Below are 21252 nucleotides of genomic sequence, written 5' to 3' on the forward strand. Positions count from 1 at the left end.
AGTTTAAAATGTTGTTTTTGCAGTCTAAGGGAGTAGGCTGTATAATAAGACTCATCAGGTTAAGTCACTCATGTGAAAACACGTCAGGTGCCTAACAAAAAACGAAATAAAATACATTCTTTGTAGCAATTTTATTTAAAATATTGATAATATGCATGTAGTTAAATAAGTTAATTAACTTTGTCTTGAAAATTTTAAGAAAAAAAACCCCTTACATTCTGATTAAATGCAGAATACAATTTTTGATTCATTTTTTTTTCATTCATCTTCTTGACCATTTTTCCCTTTCGGGGTCACAGGGTTGCCGGAGCCTATCCCGGCCAAAGAAATATCAAAGAAATCTCCATATATTTTTTAAAATGTTCAAAAAAAATGCAAGCAAAGTTTCAAAGTCAGGCATGGATCATTGAGCACAAAGGACAAACCTGTTTCATGTGCTCTCACAATTACCCAAACTAATTGAGGAAATCAACAATCAATAAGTGAACTGCATGTCAGGATAATCTAATCAACTATCCAGACCTTCAGTTTTCTTTTATAGAAGAGATAGCAGAAAACAGGGTGAGGAAAAATACAAATTCAAACAGCAATTTAAAGCTAAGACAAAAAGTTTAGGCAGTAATTAAAAAGCTACTATAGCATGTAAAAAGTACAGTATTTCTTTTTTACCTGTTTTAAATATTTTTCAAAATACATACTAAGGTAATCTAATCTGTCAAACCTGCCACCACAACAGGGTCTGATCTTCCATTCTTAAGAATAGAAAAATTAAATTGAACATTTGAAGCCCTTTATTGCAGAATGTGTTTTATTTTAGAATTTTATCACTGAATCAAAAGAACATTTATTTTTATAAATGAAGTATTTGAAATCTTGAAACAAAAATATGCATTATGATATATTTTTGTTACAACCACATTACAGTTAATTCATCATGAGAATAAAGGGTCATAAACATTGGTTTGAAATACGTAACAAGAGGATGTATTGGTAACAAAAACTTAGTCTGAGATTCCAAAAAAGAAACAAACAAATGGAAAATATAAATGCACCTATATAACATTAATCAGTTTGTACCATAACCAGACTGAAAATTATTGTCAGAGTAGGGCGACTATTTGAAAATAAGTGTCAATCATAAAAGTAAACGTTCAAAAAAGGTTTGGGTAGAATCTCAGCCCCTCAACAGAGTCATCTCTACAAAGATGGCCCATCTTTTCAGCAAGCAGCAACCTGGAGAAGAAAAATGAACAGAAACTATTTAATAACAGGAGATTGTAAAGTAAGAATCAAAAAAACAGAAACTACTCACAGACATACATATTATCTATATAATAACTTACCGCTCTTTGGATAGAAGAACAGAAAGCCCCAAGAGCTTTGCAAACTCCTCCGCTGTCAATGAGCCTTTATCAGAAACCTGTTAAAAAGCACCATGAATACCACAGATTGTAAAAAGATCAGAAAACATTAACAAGAAACATTCTTTTTTGTTTTTTAGAACAAACTCACATTATCCAAAGCTGAGGCTATCATTTCCTCTTCACTGTGAGACTGCAGCTGGACCACCATGACACCACTGTCAAACACACGCAACCTTCACCGAATAAAAGGAGAATATCTTCAGAATTCCAGACAAAACAATCCAACAACAAAGAATATAAATACTAAAAAAATTCAGATTTTCTACATTAGGCCCACAAATCTGCTGATAACTTGGACTGGTAAAATAAAAAAAAACTCCAAATAAAAGTCACAACCAAATTGTGATAACTATGTAAAAAAAAAAAAGCATGATAGGGGTGAGATTATATAAATTCGTTTCCTCCCAATCCTTTTGAAGCCGTTATTTTAATTTTTCGATAAACTTTACGTTTAATGGATTAATTGTGTAGATTGCTTAAAATAAACCAATTCCCAATCCTAATGGTTTTTTTGGGAACCACCATGCCTTGTTTAAAAAGTTAAAGTCCCATTAGTTGTCACGCACCTAAGTGTGTGAAATGTGTTCTCCGCATTTGACTCAGCCCCTGGAGCAGCGGTGAGCTGCAGGCATAGCCGTACTTGGGAAGCGTTTGGTGGTTTAACACCCCCCCCACACACACACACACACACTCTAAGAGTCAAGCATGGAGGCACTGGGTCTCATCTTTTAGAGTCTTTGGCATGACTCAGTCGTGGATTTGAACATTTAACCTTCCAGTCTCAGGGCAGACACTCTACCACAAGGCCTCTGCGCTGTGAGCTGGGAGCGATACAAGCATTTGTCTACATACTTTTCGTAAACATTATTTGCAATGTACCTGATTGATGTTGACGTGCAGAAAGTTTATGCTAGTTGATGGTTCTTCACAAACAAATTGAAAATCAGTACAATTTTGTGGTCTCAAAAAAAAAAAAAAAACAATACTGCCCACTTACATGTTAATGATGCTATGGATCAATCAGAAATTCATAATGCCAGATTTAAATGTATGTCAAAATATGCTAAATGTTTGTACTGATTTTAGGGTTAAATGGCCTCTTTTGAATTCAGAAACATGCATTTGCATCAACTATTAAGGGTTAGGGGTCAACTGCTTGAAGTTTTTTAAAAAAAAATAATAACAGGCATTTAGGTGCACTTGGGCCACAAATGTAAGGAAACAGGACGGCGCTTCTTTAGAAACTCTGATAAAGCAACAGGAAATGACAGCTGTGGAGGCCTGGACACCCTTTCCTACAACAGGAAGTTAAACAGGAAGACCCTGGAACTTACAGAGCCAAGCGCCAACCCAGCCCTACGCTGATTGCTCTATAATCAAAAGAAATGTAGAGCACCCACATCCTTTCAACAATATAAGTCAAACTCACCTCAGAGGGAGCTTCAGGGACTCAAACATTTTGCATGCATTTACTAGATCTTCAGGGGATAAAAGCTGAGGAAGATGGGAACAAAAAAGTTAAATAAGAGCTTTTTTGTGTAATAAACCTTCACAGTCTTGTGTTTTTTCCCCCTATATAGTCTGTGGGCATCACCTCCATCCCTCTTGCTCTGTTGACGAGACAGTACACCTCTGTGAGAGCCATCATCCCGCCACGCTCCTGAGATGGCAGCAAAAAAGACGACAAGTCACAAAAAGTGAAGGAGAATGCAGGAACCTGCGGGTTCCCTTTACCGCCAAAGTTTTGAAGTTTGTAGCTAAAGTGAGACGCAAACTTTAACCGTTACCTCTAAAGGAGCCTGAAGCATATCTCCCAGCTGTTTGGCAAGCTGCATATGATAATGCGTGCCTGAACCGTGCGTTTCCCTGGTAACCGGGTCTGCAATGCCCATGCTCAGGAGGTAGGACTTAAAGCGTATTGTCTACAAAACACAACATGACTGATAATTAATAAAAAAGAAAAAAAGAAAGTTTGGGGGCATGACATTAGCTAAAGACCAGTATGTACTTCATCCTCTGTTATGTCTCCCTGTTTTTCTTTGATCTTGTTGGCAATAGATTTGGACAGCTCCACCATTTCTTTAGCCTGTAAGCAAGAAATCATTTGTCAAACTTCAATGCAATCCCTGCTGGATACAGTTTAGTCTTCTTTCATATAATGTGTTCTTAAAATCAATGAAAGTTAAGAAATCTGTTGTAAATTTACAGATTTTTTTTACCTTCACCATCAACTTACTGAGGTCTTCAAAGGCCTGAAAACAGAAAATTTAAATTAATTCTTATTATTAATTAAAATTAATACAAATATTGAAAATACAGATGCTATAACACTTCATATTTATAGATGAATGGATATCTATGGAGGGTTAATTCTCCCTTCATAGAGCTCACACTGTTAAAAAACTGCATAAAGACTTCCATCTGCCCAACCACGACTCTAAAACACTACAAGTTTTTCTAAGGAATTTCTACATCGCAGCTGGGTTAAATATTTATTTTAAGAGACAAACTTGTTATTAAGGTTTATTGCCTTGATTCTGAAGAGACAACTACACAGTTCAACAACAAACTCTCTGCTCAGAGGTCAAGGATGTACCTCGGAAATGTTTTTGTCCGTTTCTTTCCTTTTCTCCTCGATCTTACGCTCAATTCCAACGATCCCCACTGCACGCGTCCTTCCTGCCTATTCGATTGGAAACAAAAGCGTAAACTTTACAAAACAAAAGCAATTGAAAACCTGGCAATAAATCTCAAAGGACAAGGACAGACAAACAACCAGCATGGGATTTGCTGCAGTCAGAAGGTGGTACAGAATAGTACTAAAGTTAGTTTTATTCACAATATACATTTAAACGTATTTTGCCCTGCAGGGTAGTATATATATGGATTTTATTAAAATTTAATGACCCAATGCATGTGAAGTGACAGCCTACCCAGTAATGGGTATTTAAATTACATTAAAAAATGCATCCACTACACAAAATGTGCTCTGTTTTGATGCACAAACTTTTTGAAAAATAGAAAAGAGAATAAAAATAAAACGAGTACATAATTATTATTAGTTGTGAAGAATACTGCCATCTAGTGGAATGCCTTTGCAACTGCTCATCACAGTTTAAAACATCAAAAACCTGACATTATGTATACTTATATATAAAATGTATGTACTATATATTTTTTAAACTATTTACTTCAGAAATTGGCCTCACAGGCCCAGATGTGGCTAATATAGAATTAAAAAATAGTTGCATACACAGCAAATAAAAACGATCCATTATAGGCCCAACTAAACTTTTTTGACAGAAGGTATTTTAGACAGATGAAGGGTAAGTCTATGATAGTGTTTTTACAGGAATCTTCATAAACGACCACAATTTTCTGTTTCTGATGAACTTGTCCTTAAATTCTTTAAAAAATATATCTTTTTACATATTCTTAGACATTTAGCTGTAAAACTTTCTTTTTTGTTTGTTAGATTTCTCAAATTAATGGCTCCCTGAATTCACAAAATGTTTCTCATCAAAGCTGTTTATAACCTGGAATAGAAAATATAATAAAGATAGAGAAAGATTGTTTTTTCAGCTCCTCACCTGAAGTCCAGTACCTGTAGGAATGGGCTGTGAAACAGGCGTATTCTCCCACCTTCTCTTGGTCATCTCCTCTGTTAGTCTTCTGTAAAACTACAAGCAAAAAAATAAAAAACTAATCCAAGCAACTGAAAACTATAAAACCAAAAAGTCAGTAAACCTTTAGAATAAAAAGGCTTACCTCAATCTGTCCATGTTCCTTGAAGGACAGCTTTATATAGGAGTATTTACTCTGCTGATAAGGACCGGGCTCCTTGTTGGGAGGTGTTGGGTGCAGATGGATAACTATTTTTGCACTTTGGAATAACAGAAAGCATTTGTTAAAACAACACAAAAACAAAAAGGTTTCAAAATGTTGCAACTGAACCAGAGTTCTTTAAGATATTTTTAAACAGAAAAATAAAAAGGCTCTCAAAGTCAAGGCTCATGTGTGCTAGCACACTAAAAAAGTAAAAATCAAACACAATAACATCTGTATACCTCTTTCCTATTCCTCCAGCCTGCTCCTCAAAGAAAAGGATCTGAGACAAAGGCATGGCTATGCAACATTCCTGCAACATGAGCAGAGAAATGCAAATCATAGTCACAGCACAAAAAAAAAACATTGGTAACAGTAAAACCTCTCTAAATTAGAATGGCTACACAAGATATCAAAACCATGAAACTCAGAGATGGATAGAATAATAATAATAACTATAATTGACTGTTACACATTTCACTTATTAAGGTTTTTAGAAGACCAGAAACTAACAAATAGAGGGGAAAATGTGAAATATGAAAAGTTCTGCAAGACTCCTTGACAAAATCTCATTGAAGTGTAAAAGTTTCTGTCTGAAAACCTGGTTAACGTGGGAATAAGGAGCTTGTCTGCATAAATAATGTACAGCATTGTTTTAAAAAAGATTGGAAAGCAGGACTAAATATATCAATATCAATATAAAACAAAATATCAATTCCCTAGCATTACAGATAAAATAACTAACCACCAGTTTTCAAGAAAAGAATTGCATTCTACTGTAACTGTCGGTGCACTTTACCGTGCCTTTTATCTCTATCAAAATTGTTAAAGAATTAAAAGTAACTTTAGTGAATATTTATTTTCTTACGTGGTTCTTATTGTCCCTCCAGATCAACCGGTGTGTGCTCAACAGGGCAACTCCAACATCCATTTTAGCCTGTTGAAATTCAAGAGGACATGATGATGATCATCATCGGTAGAATCCTTAAGTGCTATATTGCTAACAACGTAAAAACAAGTTTAAGCCCCAAATTACTACACATTCACACCTAAAATCACAGAAGGAGGATATAATTTTATAATCATAACTATAGCATTGTCTGTCGTGACGGTATGTTTTTAATAACTTTAAATTAAGTCAAACAGTGTATGTGTCCTGTCACTCATGCTAACATGATTTTAGTTAATAAACAACTAAACTACCTTGTCATCACCGTCATACAATCTTACTCCTCTTTGCTGAATAACTAAAGTCTCATTTATTTCCAGTAGCCCATTTGTCCACGAAAATCTGTCCATTTTGAATGCTTAAGAAAAGATTCGTAACCCGTTTTTGCTACCAACTGCCTGTTTCTATTTACTTCCTGTATGGTGTTCAAAGATGGCCTGACACTGCCTGCACAAAATCACTTAAATTGAACGTAAGAATCCAAAATAAATTGAAATCACTTTAATTAGCAGTCGTTTTGCTAGAATATGACTGTTTTCAAATATTTAATAAAGCTAAGACTTTTAAAAAAGTGTTATTTATTTTTTACATGTAATCTACAAAATCCATTTTTAGACGGGCCTGACGGGACAGAAGGGTCCTCTTTTATTGACGTTATCGCCGTTGGCTGTCTCGAGCTAGCAGCTTTTTTTTTAGCTTTTTTTCGTTGAATTTAATGAATTTACAAATGTTCTGCGTTTTTTGTGAAACCACAAACTGTTTTTTGTAATCGAATTTGAGTGAAAGGGGCTGCCAATTCTTGTTTGTGTTTTTTTTTTTTTTTGTTGTCGTTATTTTGTCGTATCGTGCTTCTATTTGAGCCAGCTGTCGCTTGCTAGCTTGTTGTTAGCTGCAGACAAGTGTGAAACAGAACTACAATTTAATACAAATCTTCATTTATTGAAATTATGTTGTGGATAAATTTTGAGTATATATTAAAACCGCAGTTAAGTAAAACATCTTTTTATTAAAGCCAGACGAATGATTTGTGTTTGACTCTTTGTGTCTGACAGTATATTCAAAGTTGCTATAGTCATTCAATCATTCATTGTCTCAGGAGAGTACGTTCTTCTGAAATCAGAAAACATGGACAATAAGTCATTCGACATCGTGCTGGACGAGATAAGAAAGGTAGAGTTTCTTTAAATTGATATGAATACATTAAATCGCGATGCTTTGCCAATGAATGTTGTTCTTTGTTTCAGTGCGTCCTGACCGATCAGAGGGTCAGAGCTATTGAGCAGGTGCATGGATATTTCTCTAGTAAGCAGGTATGATCAAACCACAGTATTCTTTATTTTGGCTTTAGAAGAGCGTCATAATTTCTGGATGTCACTAATTTAATGTTTTACAATAAATTATTTGACACTTTTAATATTTAATATCAATTCAGATAACATCTGGTGGCCGGACTATATAAAACGTTTTTAATATCTGCAGGTGATGGACATTTTGAAGTACTTTTCATGGGCAGAACCTCAGATCAAAGCTGTGAAAGCTCTGCAGCATGTAAGTAACTATTTCAGAGATCAGATCCCAGATTCTCTTTTTTCTTTTTATAAAATTGCTTGAATTGTGTTTCTTATGGTTCTTAGAAAATGGTTGCAATCCGTACCACTGAAGTTGCAAATATATTGAATTGCTTCACCTTTACGAAAGACCGACTCGTGGTCTTGGAACTCATAGCTTTGTGAGTGCACTTTAAAATGTTTTCCAGTTACATTGCTAATGCATTAATTTAAATCAAACACTTTGATTTATTAGTCTATCTTCTTTTGCATTACATTTTCTGTTTCTGGACAGGAATATTTCAGATGCTCAGAATTATCATCCTGTAGAGGATATGTTTCGGACACATTTGTCTGAAAAGAAGCGTGCTCGTAGGATACTGGAGCAAGTAAGTAGGAATTTATATACCGGTAGTTTTGTCTTTGTTGAGTTTGTAACTTTATTAAGTCAGTTTTTAATTTCTATTAAGTTTAACAAGTTAATGAAAGGAGACGTACTAACAAAATGTGTATACACTTCATTTTGATGTGTTGTTGTCTTTTGGAAAATACTAATATTTAAATGTCATTAGGTATGCAAGGTTGGCTGCAAGGCTCCGGTAGCCATGATCTCCTCCTGTGGAATGATACCAGGAAATCCATATCCTAAAGGCAGACCCAGTTTGGTAACTGGAACTTTCCCTGTAAGTTCATGCAAGATATGATTTGGTAAAAAACACTTTGAAATTACTTTGACTCAATTGTAGAAGAGGGATTGTAATGCACATTTTTTCAATATTTGCTGAAGATTCATTTTTATGTAAAATATTAAAACCATCGACCAGTGAGACGATGGTAATTAGCAGATCTGTTCCAGTTTTTTTTAGAATTTACTACTCAAAATTGAATCTGCCTTTTGTAATTTTTATATCTGTTCCCTCAATGTTTTGTATTCTTTGAAACACATTCATGTCAACAGTGAAATGACCATTACAGAGTCCCATTAAGAAACAATTACAAAACAGTTTGTTGCTGTTTTTCTCTGCACAGTTGCTCGGTCACAATCCTTCACTAAAATGGCCTTTTTTCATGTAAAGTGAATTTGTGCATTGCAACTGCTGTTCTTAAATTAAATTGAATCTTGTTTTTGTTTTTTTTGTATGACTTTTTGCTACAGCAGAGAATAAATTACATGTTATGTACAGTATTTCTTTCTTGATCAAATGATGTCTATTGCTTTTTAATGATGGCATATGTTTTTGTGTTTTTTAAGGGAATCCCTCCAGCTAAAAAAGAAGGGGAGAAGAAAGAAGACTCTAACAGTCTGGAGGGAAAAGGAATTGCTTCACGCATCATAGGACAATTTAAACCTGTAAGCATTAGTTTTCGAATCACCGAACAAAAAGATCCCCCAAAAAGTCAAAATTGTTTTTTTTAAATGACAGTACGCAGTGTAATTACATAAAAATCTGTGAGTGAAGTCAGTCTGTATTAACAAATGGGCAAAAACATTCATATAGAGACAATTATTGAAGCTTTATGTTATTCAAATAAAATAATACATGTTAATCAAGTAGAATGTGTATTTTCAATTTTTAATATTATTTGAAGTATTTGATTACATTTCTTCTTTTACATTTTTTAGATAATACATTTATTTTCTTATTTTTAGTTATTTATTATTAAATTTTTTAAATGTAACTGGATTTAGTTGGTTTAAATGCCTTTTTTCAAATTTCTTTAGAAAGATGCCATATGTTAGAAGTTTTTATGTTTAATGTCTTTCCATTTCAGTTTCCTTCAACCTACAACCCTCATCGGCCTGTCCCTTACCCCATCCCACCGTGCCGACCCCATGCTACCATCGCTCCAAGTAAGGAAAAGCACAGATTCCCATATTTCCTGCTGCCTTTTATTGCATCATTCTTAAACTTCATGAGTACCTGTCACCAATTTAAAAGAGGGGGGGGGGAGTGAAGAAAAAATGGGTGGATGGTGACAACAATAAATATCTAATTATTTCCTGTTTCAAAGTGTTTGGTCGACACCTTTAATATTTACAACTGCTACTCAGGTGCGTACAACAACGCAGGCCTTGTTTCTATGGGAGGGGTAATAACAGCCAACGTGCCCCCTCCCCCGTACACCTCTGCCCACAAAGTAGCAGGTATGGTTCAGTTGGAGGCGGTATGAGTGTGTGTGAGAACAACTCCTTCAGGCTTGCAGCCTTACTTGCTAGCATGCTGCTTACCTGCGTCTCTGACTATATCTTTTAGCTAGTGAAAAATATTATTTGCACCTTTTTGCTTTCACTGATTGACCAGAAAAGTACACTTCACTGTTTTGGTCTTTATTGTCATCTCCCTGGACATGACATCCAAAACATAATATTACATTGTCACTTTAAATTAATTCATGGCCACAAATAAACTTTTAATTGGCATTTTGTGACCACAAATCAGTTTTTTTGGGGGGCACAAATAAGCATTATTTTATCAACAAGTTAACATTCTGTGTATACAAATTTGTGTTTTGTGGACATCAAACATAATTTTGTAGGCACAAATTAGGTTTTTTTTGGGCACAAATTAGAATTTTCTGTGCACAAGTTAGTATGTTGTGTGCAAAAATGAGCATTTGTGGCCACAACTTAGTATTTGGTGTGCATCAATTAGTATTCATTCGTTTTGAAAGAATGGATTAATGAATAAACGATTAGTATTTTGTGACCATAAATTAGCATTTTTTGGGCACAAATCTGAGCCTACAAAGTACTAATTTGAGCCTACAAAATGATCCATGATAAATGCTAAGTTGTGGGCCCAAAAACAAATTTTTGCACACATAATACTAATTTGTGCCTACAAAAGCTAATAAAATGCCAATCTGTGGCCTTTAACCCTTGTGCTATCCTATGGAGTCCAGATGACCCCACCCTTACATTGACCTGTTATTCCAACCATGACAAAGGTGGATAAAGGTGGAGAAGATTTCATGTAATCCATGGACACCAGTGAAGATCACAAATCATTGAAGAAAAAAGGTTCAGCGCACTGTATAGTGCAGGGGTCTGGAACCTTTTTGGGCAAGAGAGCCATAAACACCACATATTTTTAAATGTAATTTCGAAAAAGCCATACAATAATGTAGTGTCCCCTTCCCACATTGAGGCACGGAAGGGTTCTTTATTCTGGTTACTGTAGACAAAAGCCGTACAATTAATTCAGCAACTCCTGAATCTCTCCCGCCGAGACGAGAGCGCTTCTCCCAACTTTATATTCCCCTGCTCCCGCTCCAGCCCTCCCATTTCCCTTATTCGGCCCATAGCTGAACCCCATTGGTCCAAATTACCTAACAACAGGATGAGCGACAGAACTGAGAGCCAATCAGCAGCTCTGCTTGATGCGTTCAATGAACTCCAGAACTTATAACGCGGCCCAACAGCCACCCAGTCCAACTCAGTCCGCAACAATATGTGTATCACTAAATTTTCAAATGAATGTGTGCATTTGATGTAATTTCAACATTTTTAAAGTACAATAAGTCTGTGGATTCTTTTTAATGACATAGTTATGCTGTTGCTAATAAATGATGAGTATTTCTCGTAGTAGTTTTGCTGATGCTCTTGTCTGGTTGATACGTGGTGAGTTTCTGCTTCATGCAGGCGTTGAGACTTTAAACGTGATCTTAGGTTAGTATGAAAGCACTTTAGATGTGAGACAGACTGCTCACATGCAGACCTGGAGCCAAACACACACTGACACGCTGCAGTGAGTGACGGGCAGTGGGTTTTACGTTTTTATAATCCCCGCGCGATTCACCTGCTGCCGGTCCCCACAACCCCCCACCCCCACCCTCTGCTTTCTTCTTCACACATCCCGTCCCCGCAACTGTGCGCTCTTTCTCAGAGACGGGAGCGCGCAGCTTTAGGCACGGCAATTCACAGGTTTCCGGCTGGTACAAACTCTGTGAAATAATAGATAATTGTAAACTGATAGCTCTGGCGCAGATTTCTCTCTCTAAGCACCGCTACTACTGCGCGCCTCTGGCATCGCATCGCGCCCGAGAGGGACTGGTCTAATGAAAAAAAAAGTATAATTAAAGATTTGTCTGCGAGCCACATGTGACCATCAAAAGAGCCATATATGGCTCGCGAGCCATAGGTTCCCGACCCCGGGTCTAGTGGGTCTAGATGACCCCACTCCCAATGTTAAAGTGCCTAGGATATCACAAGGGTTAAATACTCATTTGTGCACACTAGGCCTGCACAATATACCGCAAATTTATCTTTATCGCAACATCAAGGTGTGCAATATGCATACCGCAAAAGACGGCGAAAATCGCAATAAATGGTTACCTTAAATGTGCTAAAACAAACTCATGGCAGCTTGAAATATTGAACAAATGAAATAAATCCCTTTATGCATTCAACCAATCGGAAGGACCCGTTTACGTTGTTGATCAATCAGATGAGCCCTTTTATGTTTGATGTTTGCCTCCTATGTCGACAAGAGTCATTTGGAGTATAATTTTTAAACTGTTGCAGTGAAATGGAAATTATGTTTTTGGTTGTTTTGCTATTTGTTTATATACCGCGAATTATATCGTTGTTGCAATATTAATCACCAATATCGCATATCGCGAGTTTTCCTCATATCGTGCAGCCCTAGTGCACACACAATACTAAATTGTGGCCACCTATTATTAATTTGAGGGAACAATTTGTTTTCTTTTAGGTTTTTAATGTCATGTCCAGGACACCATAGAGTATCAATGTCAGGGAAAACTCTGGATTTTAATGATGCAGTAAAAGCTTATCACTTACATGCAGAATGTTCAACAAGGCAAAAAAACATGCTACTAAAGTGCTGCAAAAAGGGGCCAAAGTCCCTTTTTTAAAATTTCACTCTGTTTTTATTTATAAATCCATTTCTTTTGTTAGTGATTTTTACTATGCTTGTGTGCAGCAGCACGTTTCTTTTGTTTTCTGGTCAGTCAGTCATGTTTTTTAAGGCTTTTGAGAATGGGATTTGAGTCTAAACAGAATTGGATCTACTCTGTCAAAAATGTGATTCTTTGTGGAGTCATGCTGGGTTCTGGCATTTAACACGTATCGCTTTGTGAAGTCGGTTTCTTCTTTTTCTGAATGCAGTGTCCTAACTACCGTAAGTAAAAATACAACTGTAATCACAAAAATGCTGGAATGATGAGTGCATTTTAAAGAAATACATTAATAAATAAAAAATTTGAGTCCTAATCTAAATGACGTGTTTATTGTTAAAGTTAAAATTATTTTTCATTTCAAGGTTTGGTTTGAAAACCTTTGTGTCATTGTAGATAATAGTGTGCCATCTGTAAAGAATTACTAAAGCTTATGCTGTTGCTTCCACTCGTACATTTCTGTCATGTTAATAAAGCCTCTTTAATACCACTATTGTGTAATAAAAAGCCAGTCAAATTCCATCACTGTTCACATTATCTCTCATAATGTCAGTTCACACAGCATACATCTACATAGGCAGGTTATTGCCGTTGCAGGTTAGCGTCATATTATCCCAGAAACACAAAGAATTTAACCAGTGAGGCCTATTGTGGTTAAAATGTGACATCATTTTGCAAGGCTCTGTTATGCTTATATTTAAAACTACATGCACCATGATGGTTTAAGCACTTTTAGATCTTTTCAATCAGGGTCTGCGCATGGTTAACAAGCAGCTAATAGAATGTTAGTTAGGTTGGTAAATCTGAGCCGTAGGACATGAGTCTCTGTTTGCTGTGATTCTATGCCAATCATTTTTGTTGTTAAACAAAGGGGGACAGTTTTTGAACACTTGTTCTGGGTTTCTTCATTTAAAGATAATTTTTGCATAGGTTTCTCTGATGTCTTCAAATCAAACTTTATTTATAGAGCAACTTTAACACAACAGCAACAATAATGTAAAGTGCTTTACTGGGGTTAAAACAATTATAGGTAAAATGATAAAACACTCAGAATGGCCTTAACCTTCCTGTTCTCCTGCAACCAGCATAAATGAAACCTAAAACGACACATGAATAAAACTCCAAGTATAAATAAAAATAGAAATTAAAGTGGACATCAGGTTTTTTCTTTAGTGAACTATATTGTTATTATCTGGGTTAATTATTCGCTGTGTATACTTCTAAATGAATAGGATTGTTTTAATATGTGAAAAGCTTGTCAATAGTTGTGCAGACGGAGCCAAATGAAATCCCTGGAAAATGGAGTCAATGGCTTTCATTAACTCTTGTATTTACACTTCATTATTACAGAGCCTTGTGGCATGCATCATGTCACTGCAGCTGTCGTGATGCTCCATCTTACCTTACAAAATGTAAAACTGCGCTGCTGTGTTATGGACGGCACTTTCCATTCTACTGAAGTGCACGGGAAAAAAAAAAACTCCACACATGTACAGGAAGAACATGCAAACTCCACACAGAAAGGTTGCTGTTGCACTGCTAGTGTTGGGTTGGGGGTAGGCCTGCACAATATACCGCAAATTTATCGTTATCGCAATATCCAGCTCTGCAATATGCATATCGCAAAAGACGGCGAATATCGCAATAAATCGCAAACCCAAAATGTGTTAAAACAATCTTCTAGCAGCTTGAAGCATTTAACGAATCAAATAAATCCCTTTATGCTTTGACCAATCAGATGGACGCCTTCCCATTGTTGACCAATCAGATGGAGGCCTATTATGTTAACCCTGGTCCTGAAGAGCCTCAACCCTGCCTGTTTTCCAGCTCTCCTTAACCAGCTTGCTGTTGATTGGCTGACTCAAGTGATTTCACATCCTGATTGACTGAACACACCTGATTTTGGTTATCATTATCGAGCAGTCTAGGGAGAATTGGAAAACAGACAGGGTTGAGGCTCTTGAGGACCAGGGTTAGCCACCCTGACATTTGTCCCCCATGTCGATGAGGGTCATTTGGAGTATAATTTTTAAACTGTTGCAATGAAATGAGAATGATGTTTTTGTTTATTTTTCTATTTGTTTATTTACCGCAAATTTATCGTTATCGCAATATTGATCACTAATATCGCATATCGCAAGTTTTCCTCATATCGTGCAGCCCTAGTTGGGGGTATGAGGGACTGTAAGCTAGCATGTAAACAGGTGGATGACAGGAAGCGGGGGCAGCTTACGCAACGCCAACAGCTCACAACTCAGAGGAACATTTCTGATGAGCTACTGCTGCTCTGCAGAAACTGTCTAAGAAAATGACACAGGTTTTTAAAATTTTGTCTAGAAACGGCATAATCATAAATAAAAGACCACAGACAACGGTTTTACGATAGATAAAAAGCTGATCGGAGTGAGACTTAAGCACCAAACCACCGTGCAGTCCTAAATGAGTATAACTGTTTTCTGTCTTCTTTTTTATTAATCATTCCAGCATTTTTGGAAACCAGAGTTGTAGATCATTAAAGACCTTTGGGGAGAGTTAAGTTTCAAGACCACTATGGTTGTTTGATCTTTTAATAAATTCACAGGACATTGTGTCAACTTTGATTCATGAAAAACATGAAATTGAACTCAAAAACCAAAAAATGTTATTATACCATTTTCCCAAAGGTAAACACAAAGCATAGTTACATTTTTTGTTATTTTTTCAAATATTTATAATTTAAAAAACTGCATGTATGTAGTGTTCCTCTCTGGCTGTGCCTTCCCTGCTTTCACTTCAACTTTCCTAACTTTTATATTGGTGTATGATTTTTCCAAACTTATTTTTTTTAATGGGTTAGTATGAAATACTTTTACTAAACCATTTCTGATCAGCAAGAGTTTTTTGCTTGGCTTAAAAAAAGTATATTTTATGGTTCAACCACCATATTTTAGAGCACTATATATGTTTCTATTTTTAGGTTTTGTTTTTATTTCATATTTTCTACTTAATTCTCACTTCTAGGTTACAGACCAGGCAATCCACAGAACACAACACCTGGCGTCAACAGCGGACCTTTTCCTATTCCCCACGGGTCCACTCCGTCCACCCCTGTCCCACCCCAGTCTCCCGCTCAGCCGCTTCCTACAACTCCCATCACACCCGTTTTCCCCGGCATGGTGCCCTCCCACAACCCCAATGCTCCTTCTCCATCCCCAGCCCCTTCTCCCTCTGTGATTAAAGCAGGACCCCAAACCCCCAGTGGCCACACCACACCTACACCCTCAGTCATTAAAGCCCACACCCCCTCAGGCACCCCCTGTGGAACCCCCGTCTCCAGCAGTGGGAGGTATTCCTCCTCCCCTTTCCACAGCCTCTCTGGAACAGACACCCCTTCCCGGAGTGGTCAAGACTTTGCGCCGCAGCCAAACTCCATTGGTTCAACACAGCAGAGGAATTATTCTCAGTCTGCAGACCACCAGTCAGGATCCACCTTTTCTGGCACACAGCCACAAGCAGGTAACCCCTCTGGGTCTGTGATCCGAAGTTACACCCCCTCCAGACAATCCCCTCTCACTCCTGGGTCCTCCACTTCAGCAATTCCAAACTGTTCCACTCCAGGCCTCAGCCCCAAACCCTCCCCCCTTCAACAGGCTCAGGCTGTCGTTGCTGGAGCCCTGAACAGACACTCAGGGGGAAGTAACAGTGGAAGCAGCAGCCCCATACCCTCGGCCTTTAAGGGCACGTCACGTTCTGTTACTCCATCTGTTGGCTCCCTGGTGGCATCAGGCTCTGCCCAGGCTGCTCTTGTGCGCTCCTTGGGTCTGTCACACCCCTCTGTCTCACCTAAGGTTTCTCTCCCGAGCCCTGTTGCCATAGCGGGCCTCCATGCTCTTTCTTCCAGCCCAGCACCATCGCATTATCCCGGCTTGTCTCCTTTCCCAGCCCTGTCTTCCTCTCTCCCTGCAACTTCCCCATCAGCCGTGCCCACAGCAGCTCCTTCATCCAACATTTCCAACCACCCCGCAACCTCCATGTACCCAGGCCTGGCAGCAAATGCTGCTCCCAGTTCAGCTTCCGCTTTTGGTTTAGGCCTCAGCTCTGCACCTGTATTCCCAGGAATCCCCCCTGGTCCTAACCCCACCTCTTTTGCTGGACTGGGTGTGTCAGGGGGGCACGGTGCTGGAAGCCCCGTGTTGTCTTCCCTGATGGGATTGGCAGGAGCAGCTCAGTCTTCAGTGGCATCAGTCACCCCTCTGCAGGCAGCTGCAGCTGCAGCTGGAGTTCCAGCATCCTCCCCGGTGTTGCCAGGTTTCGCCTCCGCCTTCAGCTCCAACTTCCAGCCGGGGTACGTACACTCAGTAGTCCTTTTAGCCGGCAGACAATAAAACTGTCCTGACTCGTGAGTGGAAAATGCCACAGAACGACCGGATAGCTGTTGTGCAAGTTAACTGGTAGTGATGTATGATTTTGGAGGATGCCAGAGTGCAGTGAACTCGTCAGAAATGTTAGAACAATCGTCAAAGCATGTGACAAATTTCCACGTCTTCCAATGCTGGCTTTAAAACATGCATCGTAAATCATGACTATCAGTTTCCACGTAGGTTTAATGTCATAAGTCCAGTGTTGCACCTACAAAGTACAAAGTCCTCTTTAAAATACATTAGGGTGTTGGCTCTATGTTGTCTGCTGTTTCTCTACTAGAGGATAACTGTCAAGAACTCGATGTAGAAAAGACAGTCCTCACCCCTGTTTACTTTAATAGATTTGTGTCTGCATGTTTTGGTTAGTGTTGTGTGGAGGGTAGCACGTATAACCAAATAGACATGCATATTTTATGAAGAGCCATATTTATTAGATGACTTTAACCCATAAGAGCCAAACCCACTTTTCTTAAAAAGGACACTTATGTGAGATTTTCCACAGACTGACTAAACCACTAAACAGAAGTTTTCTTCTGTTACACTGATGTCTCCATGGGTTCTTAATGTTTTGTTTTGGATTATTGTGGGTTTTATGGTTTATTTAAAAAAAGAAACAAAATATGGATGAAAAGTTAAACAACTTTGCCGAAAAGGGCTTAATATACCATCATGTAAAATGTTTTTATTTTCTGACAGTTAATTGGAATGTAATAACTTAAAATGTAACTTTATTTAAAGAGAGTATATCCAGTTGCAAAAGCCCTCAATGAGCTGTACAGATAAAAGGAAAAATAATAATAATAATAAAGAAAAATTAATAGGAAAACATAGAAAAAGCAATCTTATTGGTAAAAACAATTAAAAACACCACTCATGCACATTATAGCAACGTAAAACGAAAGAAACAGTCCATGAAATCGATTAAAAAGCCACAATAAAGCTAAAAGGGGGCAACAGTGACATAAGCAATTGCAAACCGATACAAAGCCCATCGAGACGACTGCTGTTGTAAATTTGGGCTATACAAAATATAGAATTGAAATTGAATTGAATTATAGTTCACTTCAAAGCCAAGCTAAAAAGATGAAAAAAACAGACAGACTAAAAAGGTTTTAAGCTTGAAGTTTATCTCAAAGTGCTGCTCCGTTTATCTTTTTCTCTCTTCTTAAAGTGATTCTAGTGGTTTTTTAATTATGATTATGCAATTTTTAGCTAAAATCAGAAGACCTATGTCCTCCATCATGAGAAAAACATGTTACAGGAACATGTTAAAAACACAATTTTCATTGTAGTGGGTTTTTAAACTTGGTAAATAGTTAGCTGAACTATTTCCTAGTAACTGTTTAACTGTGATACAGACCTGTTGTCTTCATAAAAATTTAAATTGTTTCTAAGAATCAGCTTTATAAAAAAGCTAGAAAAACAAATACAGGAATGTTATGTTAAAAGGTGTTTTTAATGTCCTCAAAGACAAATTTTTCATTGTGTCATAGTTATTTAAGACTGTTTTTTTTAATTGATTACTTTTATTTTTCTAACAGCCCAACAAGGTGACTTTAAAGTAGAACTAAGATTCTAATATAAAAAGACCCAACAGAGACATGGTTCTTTTATGTTCTTCAGTGAGTAAGAATTCTTGTGTGTTCCAGGTTGGGCAGCGGCCTCCAGCCTCCAGGAAGTAGTGGTTTTCCTGGTCTGCTGTCTTTCCCTGCAGTAGCAGGCTTTTCTCCCTCTGCTTCTCCTGCTGCACTTGGTGGCCTCCACAACCCAACCATGCAATCGGCTCTGCTGCAGGTGAACATTCACGGTGCACTTGAACCCTTTAGCGCTGGAGTTGTCCCTGGCAACACCTAAGTAGCACACGATCTTTGACATATCGTTTTTTAACGTGTTACTAACAAGGTTGGGAGTCGGCGTAGTCTCAGTAACTTCTGTTTTAGTGGTATCACGTGTTGCAAACAAAGTTGAGAGCTACAGGTATTGTGAGTACGCTAACTTGGCTAACATGTAGCGTGTTACAAACAAGTTCTAGAACTACTGTGAACACACTTTTTACTTTTGGACTTATGCCGGACTCTTTTGTCTCGCTTAATGTGCCTTATAGTTCGGTGCACCCTATAGTGCAGATAATGCAGTACGTTAATTGTGCAAACAGTTGAAGAGTTACAGTCATCGATAGAATGTCAACACGGGAGCTAAAGTTCTGGTGTTAAGGGGTCAAGGAAGAATGTAGAACCTTGTTTACGTCTTTTTTGTTTTGACGTTGGACTTGTCTTTCAGGCTCACCCTACATCTGCTTTGGAAAGCTTTCCTGCTCAAGCCAACAGTTTTACCAACTATCCTTCAGGTCCAGGAAACCCTTTTCCACTCCAACCAGGACTGCACCCCCAGCTGGGTTGGCAGTGAAGCCTGTTCTTTTGTAAACAGACTCCGCCCTACCCCACAGAAACAGCACAGTATTGGCCTTGAACTCTGAAGAAAACTGAATAACAGCTTCATTGCGATTTGTGTTTTACGGCAAGACTTAATACAACGAACACTACCCTTAAGTGTGGGTGGAGGTGAAGGCTGGGGTGTATAATATTTGTAGAAAATAATGTGACTTTAGGTTTTTGAAAATATTCGTTTTGCTAGTTTTCGCTAGCCTTACCTCCCTGTTTTTAGAAATGAACTCTATTAAAAAAAACTAATGAAATGTTTGAATCCTGAACTGTATCACAGCATTCTGGTTCACAAAAGAGGAAAAAGTGAATTGCTCTGTATTTATTACTTTACTGTGACATTTCTCTGACTTACAGTTTTACTGTATACAGTTAATTTTTTAGCTGTTTCCTTGGATTTACATTTTGCATGTTGACAAAATGAACAAAAATGACATGCAGGCTCTGTTATAGCAGTATTTGAAACGCCCTTTGTGAATATTTGATATTCTAAAAACTATGAGCTTGAAAAACAAAGTAGTTCATTTTCAGGTTTGTAGCAGCTTAGAATTATCCATTAGTTATATCAGGGATGGTATATTGACAGTGACCTGATGGTGACTAGGCCTTCATGTTTTTTTATCTGATTTCATTTTACTTGTTTTTATATTTTTCCAGTAACCAGCTGGTTGTAATAGATATAACTGTATTTGTAGTCTGTGATGCCTTGGCTGTCACCTAAATAAAATGACTGAAACTATATGATGAGGGTTTTTTTCTCCATTTTTTTTTCATCCAAATTATTTAAAAACATGTTTCAGCAAACCTTTTTACATTTGACTTTGGCGGCATATGATCCAGCTATCTTAGAAGGCTGTTTTACAGCTGCCCTGGGTTAAAATTAACCATACTGGTCCTTGTTGTTGCCCAACACAACATAAATCCAGTCACACGATACTGACAAGATTCCATTACACGTTTCCATTCATCTAAAAGTCGTAGTTATAGCACTCTATTGTCGTCATTGCAATTCAGTTATCATTTCTTGTCAAAGAAAATTTCACAAATGGAAAATATTGGTTTGAAGTTACTCTAAAAAGTATAAAAATCAAAATGCTTGAAGATTTTTAATCTGGGAACTGGATTTTCATTTTTGTCAAAACTGTTAATATTCTATTAATATTTTAACAGTCATACCTAAAAGCTTTCATTGTGTTACTGAACAACTGCCCTATTTCGTATTTATTTTTGTTATTTCCATTTCATTTGGAATAAATAAAATGCTTCTACTCATTTTATTATTACTACATTTTGAGAGCAACAAGTGTAAAATAAAAAAATTGTTTAAATATTCTGACATCTTTTGAGTATGTTTTAAAAAAAAGCTACTAGACGATTTGAAAATAGTTGACCTTTTCCATCAACTATGTTGACATCATTTCTGTTAATGTAATTTCTGAAGGTTACATTTTTCCTGAATACTGGATTTTATTAATGAGGTCCAAAATAAACTATTTTATTTACCATAAAAAATAGGTTAATAGAAAATGCTATTTTAAAGAATATCTCATTTTGTTTCATGTTAATTTAGTTTGAGTTGAATTTAGCAGAATATCAACTATTCAAGACCTGCAACAAAGACAAAACATTGGAGAGGTAGAGTCCTAATACCATGCATTAGGTTGGGCACTTGGTAGGAGATAAGTGATAGTTTTGCATAATTATCAGAATTATGTTTTATTCATATTTTATTTCATTTTACTTTGA

The 21252-nt window shown here is 37.2% G+C and overlaps 2 protein-coding genes across 3 annotated transcripts; one reads left to right on the plus strand and one right to left on the minus strand.

Moving 5' to 3' along the window:
- Positions 1–790: 790 nt before the first annotated feature.
- On the minus strand, positions 791–6638 carry vps36 (vacuolar protein sorting 36 homolog). The gene is made up of 14 exons (XM_004076222.5): positions 6453–6638; positions 6118–6186; positions 5492–5562; positions 5193–5307; positions 5015–5104; positions 4021–4107; positions 3644–3676; positions 3433–3510; positions 3212–3346; positions 3019–3084; positions 2854–2918; positions 1513–1597; positions 1344–1420; positions 791–1233 (listed from the first exon to the last, which is right to left on the minus strand). The coding sequence occupies exons 1-14, from the start codon at positions 6546–6548 to the stop codon at positions 1152–1154; spliced, it is 1149 nt and encodes a 382-aa protein (XP_004076270.1). The 5' UTR covers positions 6549–6638; the 3' UTR covers positions 791–1151.
- A 137-nt stretch (positions 6639–6775) lies between these two features.
- proser1 (proline and serine rich 1) lies at positions 6776–20247 on the plus strand. 2 transcript variants are annotated; one of them, XM_004076317.4, is made up of 12 exons: positions 6807–7368; positions 7443–7508; positions 7678–7746; positions 7833–7927; positions 8041–8134; positions 8318–8428; positions 8998–9096; positions 9519–9597; positions 9799–9891; positions 15666–16989; positions 18715–18859; positions 19346–20247. In XM_004076317.4, the coding sequence occupies exons 1-12, from the start codon at positions 7324–7326 to the stop codon at positions 19469–19471; spliced, it is 2346 nt and encodes a 781-aa protein (XP_004076365.1). In that variant the 5' UTR covers positions 6807–7323; the 3' UTR covers positions 19472–20247. The 2 variants fall into 2 exon arrangements, with proteins under 2 accessions (XP_011481648.1, XP_004076365.1); XM_011483346.3 differs by lacking the exon at positions 9799–9891 and having other exon boundaries at positions 6776–7368.
- Positions 20248–21252: the final 1005 nt, after the last annotated feature.

This window comes from Oryzias latipes, chromosome 14, assembly GCF_053564925.1.
Source record: "Oryzias latipes strain Hd-rR chromosome 14, Olatipes_Hd-rR_3.1".
Taxonomy (NCBI): Eukaryota; Metazoa; Chordata; class Actinopteri; order Beloniformes; family Adrianichthyidae; genus Oryzias; species Oryzias latipes.

What these genes read in the sequence shown, in the direction of transcription:
- vps36 (XM_004076222.5), bottom strand. Translation starts at nt 6,548, where the DNA reads ATGGACAGATTTTCGTGGACAAATGGGCTACTGGAAATAAATGAGACT. An exon ending in TGTATGACGGTGATGACAAG is followed by an intron (nt 6,187 to 6,452) that starts GTAGTTTAGTTG and finishes GAATTTCAACAG; the next exon opens with GCTAAAATGGATGTTGGAGT. An exon ending in CTACAGGTACTGGACTTCAG is followed by an intron (nt 4,108 to 5,014) that starts GTGAGGAGCTGA and finishes CCAATCGAATAG; the next exon opens with GCAGGAAGGACGCGTGCAGT.
- proser1 (XM_004076317.4), top strand. Translation starts at nt 7,324, where the DNA reads ATGGACAATAAGTCATTCGACATCGTGCTGGACGAGATAAGAAAG. An exon ending in GTCTTGGAACTCATAGCTTT is followed by an intron (nt 7,928 to 8,040) that starts GTGAGTGCACTT and finishes GTTTCTGGACAG; the next exon opens with GAATATTTCAGATGCTCAGA. An exon ending in CCATGCTACCATCGCTCCAA is followed by an intron (nt 9,598 to 9,798) that starts GTAAGGAAAAGC and finishes ACTGCTACTCAG; the next exon opens with GTGCGTACAACAACGCAGGC.